An 11,000-nucleotide genomic window follows, 5' to 3' on the forward strand; every position below is an offset into this window, starting at 1 on the left:
CTCGGCACAAGAGTATTGTCTTATTTATTGAAGCAACGTTTCGGTCACTATAGGGACCTTTCCAGTATTTGAATTCTGGAAAGAAACAGTTTTGGACATTTGAGGTAGTCACCCGACGGAGACTATACAAAGTTATATACAGTTAATGGCACCTGTGTTTTAAAAGCCGTCAAGAGTTGGTATGCAGACTTCACATCTGTCGTCTGCTATACAAGGGGGCAGCGGTGGCCGAACGGTTTGCGGAGCGGTCTTGTTATCGGAAGGTCGCCAGTTCGTATCCCCGGACCGGCACGTTAAAATTACCACCGCTGAAGTGCCCTTGAGCAAGGCATTGAACCCCTACCATGAAATGTTCTATGAGCAGGGTCTGGCTGTAAACAAGTTCGTCGAGCTTAGTCCATTCACCCTGGGTAAACAAAGAACTTTGCTTTGCTTAAGTGGTTCTAAATACTATAGTGGTTCTCATTTCAAGGACCATCATCATTTGTACACTCTCAGAGGGTCCATTTGGAACCACCCCATCAAGTAACCCAGAGGGTCCTTGGACCTAACTTTGAGAACCACTGCTTTAATATTTATATGCAAAACTGTATGTATGATAAAAAAAGAAATCATCAAAATGATAAAAAAAGGAATCATTAAAGGGGACCGTTTAGGAATCGAGCCATAAAAGGGAGCGGTTATGGAACCAACATCGTTAAAATCCTAAAGGATCCCAACCGTAGGCTTTAGTGTACTGTACAGTATGCCATCACCAGCTTACAGAAATCGCCGGACGTGTTTGCCAAAGCACTCCACGTGTAACGACTCGTCGCACTGTCTGCAGCCGTAGACAGTAGTGGAGACACGCGTGTCAGAGCCACACCTGTCCGCCATACACTGCTTGCAAGATCTTCTCTTGTCAGAGAGTTTCGCAAAGTCGTGCTGATCCGTGGGGGGTCCCTCGGGTCGTCGAGAAGAGCACTGAGGAGCACTCCTGGTGGTCACCGGGACGACGAGTTCCTCTGCCAGGTCCTCCAGCCAGTCCTTGTAACCTTTGTACTTGAACTCTTTTCCCCCCGCGCTCTTTGCAGCAACGTAGCCATTGTAGCACGTGACGGACAGGAAGAAGAAAAAGAGCCTCCTCCACCATTTATGTGAGCGATGCAGGTACTGATATAATCCAAGCATCTGCTCCAGCAAATCCACGCCCCTTATGTTCTTCTGGTAGTCGGCGATGCATGCCGGCACCACCACGTCGGTTCCTTCGTCGGACTCGGCCCTCTTCCTCTTCATGGAGCCTCTCTCAGTGGGGTCGTGGTAATTGGACATCACCATGACAAACTTGCCGTCGTCCTGCCAAACACAGAGTGTGAGGTCATCCTTTTGAGCCACTTTGATTTCGGATTTACCCAACCAAGAGTCCTCGTCGCCGGTCGTTTGGTCCTGTGGGAGTCCGCTTTTATAACGAACATCGCCGCAGGCGTTCAGTCCGTGTCTCGCCATCTCCTGGAAAAGCTCCACCCCCGAGTAGTAGTTGTCCATGAAAATGGACAGATGAGAGCCATAGTACGGCCTGGCTAGATCCATGACGACACTGCGAGCCATAGCCTTCCCGTATATGGACCCGGGTCCTGCTGTGCAGACCTGGAAGTTTGCGACATAGCCGGTGGAGCTCTCTACCATGACCCACACCTTGACACCCTGTTTTTGAGTTTGATACCGCCGGTGGAAGTCCAGTCTTCCTTTGTATTTCATCATGGTCTCATCTACTGTCACAGAGCCGTTCACTTCATAGAGCGTCTGGTATTGACTGGAGAGGTAGTCGAGAAACCATCGCATCTTCCACAGCTTGTCCGAGCGGTCCACGTCATCCGCGTGGTTATCTTGTAGGTGGAGATACCTGAAAATACACAGAGATATTCACACATGTATGTTGATGAAAGCATATGTGACATAATCTGTTGTTACAGTTATTATCCATGAGACATTATTATACTGTATGTGCAGAGCCATAGAGTAAGACAGAGTTACGACATTGTGGGGGCAGAAAACAGCCTGGTCACATGGTCCATGTACTCGCGCGAGCCCACAGACTTCCGGTTGTCCCTTTTCAATAGAAGTCTATGTAGAAGAGGCTGGCCCCATGAAGTGAACGGAGTTGTCGTAACTCTGTCTTACTTTATGGCTCTGATGGTGTGTATACAGTACAATAGGCTTGTACTGTATCGTACTGTATACAGTACAATAGGCTTGTACTGTATCGTACTGTATACAGTACTGTATTGTAAATCATTGTATTGTATATCATTGCTGTCTGGCAGACACCTCTTATCTCCATATTTTAACTTTTTGTTTTGTAAATATTTTTTTTTCATACTACAGTTTCACACAAAAATAGGAGAAATTAACAGCACTTGTAGCTCTGCTATTCTTTTTATTTAATCTTCATCATCATAATTATCATTATCATGTTTATTACCTCCAAATCATGGAGAACCTGTCCCGTGACATTACTTGGGGTAAATTGGTTTGGAAAAGCCATTTTGTTTTCCGCCAGTAGTCTCTTGTGACTGGCAGCTTGAGAATCCCCATGACAATACACATCCCGATAAAAGACTTCATTTCTGTCACAGAAACGGGAAACCATGTGTTATGTCCTCTGGACCTTTCTTTCGTTTCGCTCCTGCTCTCCTCTGCGTACGCGTTCGTTTCTGTCACAAGTCGCGAAAACAGTGTCTCGGTGAACATCTTAGAAAAGACATCTAGCGGTGTCGCATGGTCCGGCAGTTCGACCTTCACCCCCGGCTGGCGGTTAAACTCTATCTTGGTGCGTGGGTGGAAATTCTCTGTCTTCCAGTCCGATTTTAACTCACGGAGAACATCCTTCTCCTGCTCTTCAAAAAACAGGTCTTTCATCCACGCTCCCCCGGAGAAATAACTGGTACCATCAAGTTCGTCGATATCACTGCCTTCACTCGCTGGCGCCTGTTCCTCTGCCATTGTCACTTGCTGTCACTCGCTAAAACAAGGTAAAGAACATAATATTAATAATAATCCATGGAAGTCTTGGAAAAAAAAACATCCCATAATGCTTTTTTTTGTTTTACGTTCCACCACATGTAGGCTATTTCAGTGAATAATAATGCATTTTATTTGTCACATATCCGGAAAAGTTCAAAGACACCTAAAAGTATGTTACGTGCCGTAAAGTAGGGCAGGCAGACTAATTACACCTGGTATTAACTGTGTACGCACACATTTTACATCCAAATTAAAAGGATTAAGGGTTTTGCGTAGCAAGGACCATTATTGATTTGGCATTTGAGCCATGGACCACCATTCGATGACATTTAGGCTCTCAGAGCAGACCCAAGACTTAGAATATTATTTTGTTGACGTTAGGATAAGATTTAGTCCACAATCCCATGCTGTATTGATGTTGGTACCATAGGAGAGACGACAGGCAAGCGTTGATCAAAAAAGCAAATTTCCTACATTCTGTAATTGTGTCAATTTCTTATAAATGAACTAATTAAGTAATACAGATGTTTAACAATAACTTAACTCTTGAGAGTATAAAATGAAACCAAATTGACCCATAAGGCTCCATTTGGTTTCATTTTACACTCTCAAAAGTTAAGTTATTGGAACAGAAATAGACAGTCCAATAAGACCATCAACGCCTGGTCGAAACAAGAAAAGAAAAATGGAGACCAAGAAAGCATGAAACCTACTGAGGTGGCAGTGATCTTCAGGTTCCTCCTCGACAGAAACCTACTGAGGTGGCAGTGATCTTCAGGTTCCTCCTCGACAGAAACCTACTGAGGTGGCAGTGATCTTCAGGTTCCTCCTCGACAGAAACGCCTGAGGTGGCAGTGATCTTCAGGTTCCTCCTCGACAGAAACCTACTGAGGTGGCAGTGATCTTCAGGTTCCTCCTCGACAGAAACGCCTGAGGTGGCAGTGATCTTCAGGTTCCTCCTCGACAGAAACCTACTGAGGTGGCAGTGATCTTCAGGTTCCTCCTCGACAGAAACGCCTGAGGTGGCAGTGATCTTCAGGTTCCTCCTCGACAGAAACGCCTGAGGTGGCAGTGATCTTCAGGTTCCTCCTCGACAGAAACGCCTGAGGTGGCAGTGATCTTCAGGTTCCTCCTCGACAGAAACGCCGGTGTCTGTCTGGTTGTCTGGAGAGGTTCTCTTCACCTGCAGTCTGGATTCCACACGCTGGTCTGGAATGAAGGAATTGATTAAGGACTTTAACGACTTTGAAACGTACATGTTAGGTGTTGTTGGCCCGGGCCGGCCTAGCGGTCCGGGCACCTAGGCTGCTAATCCAGCCTGACAGCGTGTCGCGGGTTCGACTCCCGATCCCGACGACCTTTGTTGCGTGTCACTCCCCATTTCTCTCTCTCCCCATTTCCTGTCACCATACTGTACAGTGTACTGTACACTATCCAATAAAGGCAGAAAAAGCCCAAAAAATATCTTTAAAGAAAATGAAAAAAAAAAAAAAAGTTAAGTGCTGGAAACTAACAAGCCAGACTGTGCTGTTAAATTAATAATCTCAATATCAAAGCACCTGGGAAGCTACAGTATGTGGAAGCATTTCTCCCTGGGTGACGGTCAAATTAATATACTATATACATGTGGCTATAAGGCTATAGTCTATGTTTAATAGGCTTGCCAACTGCCTGACATTCAGGAATCCCCAGATCCATTATTTATTCTGGGGGGAACATTAGCCAAAAATAGCAAATTGTGTTGTGCAGCTATTTGTTGGCATATAGCCTAGATTTGTTGAAGACAGAACAAATCACTGCAACTGTGCAGAGGTTGGGGCAAGGTTATTATTATTATTATTATTTTAATTCTAATAAATGCCAGTGTATTTCCAACAATTAAATAAACGGTGGTGCGCTGCCAGTTGAATCCAAAAGTATTTTTACTCTCATAATAATATAAAAACATCACACCGCTGAAGGCTCCTGGCCTATATGGTACTATAGCACCACAAAGGCATTAGAACCAGGCTAAAGTCCTCTCAAAACAAACTGGTCAGGTTACCAACTTGGTCTCACACCTAGAACTCACGTACAGTAACTGCTCATTATGCTAGGGTGGGATGGCTCATGGATGGTAGTAGAGTAGAGGACAGAGTACACTCAGTTGCAATGGGCCTGGTCTAGCTCTGGTCTTTGATTGATTGATTGAAATATTTATTAACAGTTTGCAGAATTACAGTACATTTCAAGCACAAACTCAATACAAAGGCTGTTAACTGTGAGTGGACGACCCAATTAAGCATTACACTTGTTTCCAATAGGGTCCACCATGTTCAATTCATCAAAAACATTTAGAGACGTACAAATAGACACTTCTATATAGACAAAGAACAGAACAGGAATTCATCATAATGGAGGTAAAAAGGGAAAAGAAACATATACAGTGAGGGGGAAAAAAGGGGTGGGCGGTGGGGGGGGATTCACGTTCAGCTCCGTTCATTTGTTTGTTTTCCTTGGAGGAGCTGCGTTGGGTCCATAGCTCTAATGCGAAATGCGACGCATTAGAGCTATGGACCAGAGCTAGGCCTGGTCTACAAGATACTCAACTGACTGAGACATGATCCATGACATGTACCTGTCAAACTACTACTTCAAGAACGGGAGAGACACACAGACACAGTCACGCACAACACCAGAGGGATCTCTGACAGTCCCTAGATCTCGTTCAACCCAGATTCGGCACAAACATGGGTTTGGTTACAGCTGTGCATACAGTGTTCCGTCTTCCGTGCGGTGAGCTTGCGCCATGTGAGCTAGTAATTGTAAAACAGACGTAATGTTACGCAATGAGATTGCATTTTTTACAGAGAACATAATACAACTTACTTTACTACTGTGTGATGACTGCATGGACATGGCGCACTTAACTCGAAACGGTGTAATTACATGTGTTTATTCACGTTTTGAACGGTTAAGATTTCTGAGAACATCCGTGTTATTGTTGTTGTGTGTGCCGGACATGGTAAAGTCAACTCCAGCTAACCGTAATAACGACTGCCGGCTGGAACTTTCAAAATAAAATTCCATCGTTTCAAAATAAAAGTTTCAAAATAAAATGTCCCAGATGAGTAAAGTCTTGCACGAAGGGAGTCCCTGGTGCAACATGCAGCCAAATACATGTATACTTTGAGGGTCCTCACAGCCCGCTTTCCACGCCCACTTCCGGTAAATAGTGGTGTCATTTAACATTAGCATTTACACGTTTTCTTCTCTGGAGAATCTAAGTGACAGACCAATATTATTATGAAGCAAACAAGATGGTAAATCAGCTCGAACAGATAGAACAAACCTTACCTTGAGAAAACAAAAGTTGTATACTTCTTAAATTACCTCTGTTAACATGTAGCGTCTATGGAGTGACGTCACGCTATCACCACTAACCCCGAAAGGGGGCGTATTAAGGGGGCGGGGAAATTCTGTGAGATAGGCTTAATGTCGTTGACATGAAAACATTTGATAGTCACTGAGTTATTATAGGTCTGCTCATGTATTAAATTATAAAGGTTTACTTTAAATGTTTTCAGTAGGCTACAAAATTAATTAATAATAATAATAATAATACTACTAATAATACTAATACTAATAATAATAATAATAATAATAATAATAATAATAATAATAATAATAATAATAATAATAATAATAGACAATGAAATGAATCAAATTCAGGTCTGTCCCCAACCACTAAGAAAAGGTTTGTTACACGCCATTGTAGCCGATCTACAAGCTCACAATGTGTTACGAATCTTACGATGCAACGCAATGTGAGCTTGTAGATCTGCTATGTTCAAAAGATTTGTATACATTTTAAGCCTTAGAAATGTGTTGTGAAATGGGACACTGCATTAATGAGAACTTTCTACTTTCTATTTCTACAATGCAGTATTGATACTTTTACTTAAATAAAATAATAAATTACAGCACTTTACAGTTTGCGTGCGTGTGTGCATGCCAGAGGGAGTGCCTCGAGTCCAGGCCCTGTACTGGGGCCCATAGACTCAGGCGCTATATAAATGCACCTTTTATCATTTACCACCAATAGCCTGCATAGACCACAAATCTCCCAAACGTACATTTGGATGTATTTTTGTTCCTAGGTTACAAACAAGTACCACAGGAGCAAAGGTGCCTTAACGATAACCAATATCATTTATAGCAACGTTAGCAAGTTAAATTTAAAAATAATCGGATCATTCTCACAGTGTTGTGGACTTGTGGTAATCATTCACGTGATATTACTTGTAATAAAGTTTCTTGGTTTCTTAAAAGTCTTATTGATCATTATATAATTTATTAAACACAATGATTTAAACACGTCGTGAATCAGGCACATCATTGATTAAACATGCAGTTAAAATTATGTCCAGAAAAAGGCAGACATTTATAGAGTTCTGTTTTTTTTTTATAGAGTTCTGTTTTGATGTTTGTAGAAAAACAAAAAGAAACATTTGATTTGGGGTCCTGACTTAGTTCGTATCAGTCTTGGTCTTGGGTGTGGCAGTCGACACCACCTCTTCTGGTTGGGTGACGGTGATGGGGACCAGCCTCGTCCCTGCTGCGGTGGTCTTGGGTGTCGTGGAGGCCGCCTGCCCAGCGGTGGTCTTGGGTGTCGTGGCGGTCGACACCGGCCGCTCCCGTGGGGCGAGGGTAATGGGCACCAGCCTCTCGTTGGACCCTGCCGCGTCCTTTTCCCGGGGTGCCTGGAGGCAGAGGAGACCCCCGTCCAGGGAGCAGGTGACGGACTCGGGGCTGACGCCGTCGGGGAGCTCGAACTCCTGACGGAACTCGTGGAGGCGGTACGAGCTGTGGCTGTCCACTTCCTGCTTCCTCTCGGAGCGACCGCTGACCCGCAGCTTCCTGCCCACCTGTCCAGAAGAAATAGGTTGACGGTTTAGTTTAGTTCTCATACCTATTTTTCTTATTTCAAGGACCCCGAGTGTGTACAAATGGAACCAAATGGACCCTTACAGGTCTCTCTGTTAGAGTTACAGACCTGTAAGGCCCCCTCATGGAACCCATGGTGGTCCCCTGACCTCCTCTTTGACCAACACTGCTTTAGGATGACGAGGTGAGACTTTACAATAGTACAGTTTCCCCTCACTGTATATGTTTCTTGTTCTGTTCTTTGACTATATAGAAGTGTCTATTTGTACGTCTCTAAATGTTGTGATGAATTGAACAAGGTGGACCCTCTTGTAAACAAGTGTAATGCTTAATTGGGTCGTCCACTCAGTCTTTGTATTGAGTTTGTGCTTGAAATGTACTGTAATTCTGCAAACTGTTAATAAATATTTCAATCAATCAATCAAACTACTAGTTATACTACTACTACTTGTATGGCTGATAATAATTCCCAATAAATTACTCAACCGGCAGGCTAAACCTGGGAGCTAAAAACAAACAATGATAAAATGATTCATGTCCAAACGAGCTCATACATTTAAAATGTTTACTTATTCTCCAGTGAACCAAATATTACAATACAATTTTCAATAAATATATATATGTAATAAATATGTGCAAAGAAGCAAAATTTAAACAGTGAGCAAACCAACATGAATGAATCAAACTATCAATTTAAAGTGCGAGTGCGGTCAACAAAATGTATCACTCCCAGCTCACCCTGCCTACGAGTTCAAACAGCCTTAAGGCCCTTTTTGAAACTAGCTCCTCGCCACTCGCCCTACACACTTCCACTCGGTTTGAGCATAGATATATAAATAATAGAGACGCAATGCAAGTGGATGGGAGGGGGATTCCGGTGCCGTCTCTATTATTTATATATCTATGCTCAAACCGAGTGGAAGTGTGTAGGGCGAGTGGCGAGGAGCTAGTTTCAAAAAGGGGGTTAGAGTGAGCTGGTACAGATACCTGTATTTGTCAACTACCGGTGGCCACCCACAGAGACGCTCCCACCAATAATGGAGTGTCAACGCGGTGCCCACGCCCATCACCAATCAAGTGACAATAACTGTAACTAAGCACTATTTGGCTCCTACACTACTACTACTATGACGACTACTACTACTACACATCTCCCATAATGAGTATTGTTTTGCGTTACTTTTAACTGTGTTCATTGCACCAAAAGGGTAGACGAAAGCAGAAATGTAAATGTAGGAAGATATATCACATTCGTATGAAGCACTTAAAGGAGATTGTGAGCACTTGTGAGACTAAAAATGCTACATGTTTAAACTAGATTCAGCAACAGATATGTTTTGACACGCATTACAATTCTTCAAGAATAGCTGATCTACAAGCTCACTGCGGATCGTCTATGATTGGCTAAGGATGTCGGGGTTCAAGTGGTTAATAACAAAAACCCTGAACATAACTCCACCCACCTGTTTGACAGACAGCTCCTCGGGCGTGTAGTCCTTGGTGTTGAGCGTGAGCGCAAAGGCTCCGCCCTGGTCCTTGCTCATCTGGAATGTGATTGGCTTCAAGGAGGCGGCGGCGGCGGCCGGCGCCGATTGGTCGATCTCCTCCCAGATGCGTTGGTGCAGGCGCTCCATGTAGTCCATGTTCTGCTTCATGAGCTGGAAGTGACGCACCATTTCCTGTTCCAGCTGGTAGAACAGGGGGCGTCTCTCGGGCCAGAGGCTGCGGACGGGCCAGTGGAAATCCCTGAAGGGTGACATCAGCAGGGCTGCAGGGTCGAGGGCGGATGGCTGGTGGAAGGGTGACATCAGCAGGGCCGCAGGGTCGAGGGCGGATGGCTGGTGGAAGGGTGACATCAGCAGGGCCGCAGGGTCGAGGGCGGATGGCTGGTGGAAGGGGCTAAGCATCGTTTTAGGTTGGCCTCCGGGCAGTTAGCTCTACACTGGTTTAGTTCAATTTAAATAGGACCTTATAGCCTGAAAAACTAGCTTTCCTCACGTTATAGGGTTTCCTCAGACAGCACTCTGCTCAAAGCTAATGATGTTCTTTTATAGTTGGCTTTAGAAGTTAGATGTCCTCTGGTCTAGTTAGCCTTCACTCAGTCTTCCAGTCTTCTGCTGTCTCTCTCTCTCTCTCTTCGTTCTGTCTTCCCTCTGTGAACGTCCCGGCTTTTTATACCCTGATGGAAAGATCCAGTTACATTCCTGACAGGGTGCCGTGTCTGCATGTGTGTGTGTGTGTGTGTGTGTGTGTGTGTTGACTACCAGTCAGTGTCGGTCATATTCTAAAATTGTCCTATGATGAAGTTATCTCTCTCTCTCTCTGTGTGTGTGTGTGTGTGTGTGTGTGTGTGTGTGTGTGTGTGTGTGTGTGTGTGTGTGTGTGTGTGTGTGTGTGTGTGTGTGTGTGTGTGTGTGAAATTCTTAACAGAGACTTGGTTCCATTTTAAGCACAAAGGGTCTGTCATGGTTGACTCACAAGCTCTAAAAACATATATGAGAGTATCATTACTGGTAGTAGCGGACGTTGAACATCAGCAATTATACCCGTATTCAGTGTAAATGACAGATAAAACAACTTGAACTTAAGCTACTGTAGAAGTACACCCACTGGAATGTTGTGTCTGTTTCAGTGGCGTTGTTGTTTCACACAGTGGTGAAGACCTGGCATTTCATCACCAAGGCGTCATGTCTGTGTGGGAGGGGTTGAGTTTGTCTTTTGCACAACGATGTAGGACAGTGGTTCCCAATGTAGGGTCCGGGGACCCCCAGGGGTACTTGAGGGAGTTACAGGGGGTCCCCAGCTAAATGATAGTTTGGAACAAAATGGACCGTTATGGGTCTGTAACTCTGAGAGTGTACAAATGTGTACAAATGGAACTCTGTACAAATGGAACTCTGTACAAATGGAACTCTGTACAATGGAACCAAACGGACCTGTGAGGGTCCGTTTGGTTCCATTTGTACACCCTCAGAGTTAAATTAACCTTGGTTTTACAATATAAATTGGGGGTCTCTTGAAATGCCATTAAACAAGGAATGTTAGCCTAATTTAGGTCAAACTGGGGGGCC

At 44.2% G+C, this 11,000-nt stretch overlaps 2 protein-coding genes across 2 annotated transcripts; both read right to left on the reverse strand.

Annotated features, from left to right (window-relative positions):
- LOC306942585 (piggyBac transposable element-derived protein 4-like) lies at positions 1–6,016 on the reverse strand. The gene is made up of 4 exons (XM_079528586.1): positions 5,872–6,016; positions 3,717–4,212; positions 2,462–3,001; positions 1–1,882 (listed from the first exon to the last, which is right to left on the reverse strand). The coding sequence occupies exons 3-4, from the start codon at positions 2,980–2,982 to the stop codon at positions 760–762; spliced, it is 1,644 nt and encodes a 547-aa protein (XP_079384712.1). The 5' UTR covers positions 2,983–3,001; positions 3,717–4,212; positions 5,872–6,016; the 3' UTR covers positions 1–759.
- A 1,342-nt stretch (positions 6,017–7,358) lies between these two features.
- Positions 7,359–10,076, reverse strand: LOC306941674 (heat shock protein beta-11-like). Its single transcript, XM_079527270.1, has 2 exons — positions 9,393–10,076; positions 7,359–7,910 (listed from the first exon to the last, which is right to left on the reverse strand). The coding sequence occupies exons 1-2, from the start codon at positions 9,834–9,836 to the stop codon at positions 7,512–7,514; spliced, it is 843 nt and encodes a 280-aa protein (XP_079383396.1). The 5' UTR covers positions 9,837–10,076; the 3' UTR covers positions 7,359–7,511.
- Positions 10,077–11,000: the final 924 nt, after the last annotated feature.

Source organism: Electrona antarctica (genome assembly GCF_951216825.1).
Source record: "Electrona antarctica genome assembly, chromosome: 18".
In the NCBI taxonomy this organism is placed as follows: domain Eukaryota; kingdom Metazoa; phylum Chordata; class Actinopteri; order Myctophiformes; family Myctophidae; genus Electrona; species Electrona antarctica.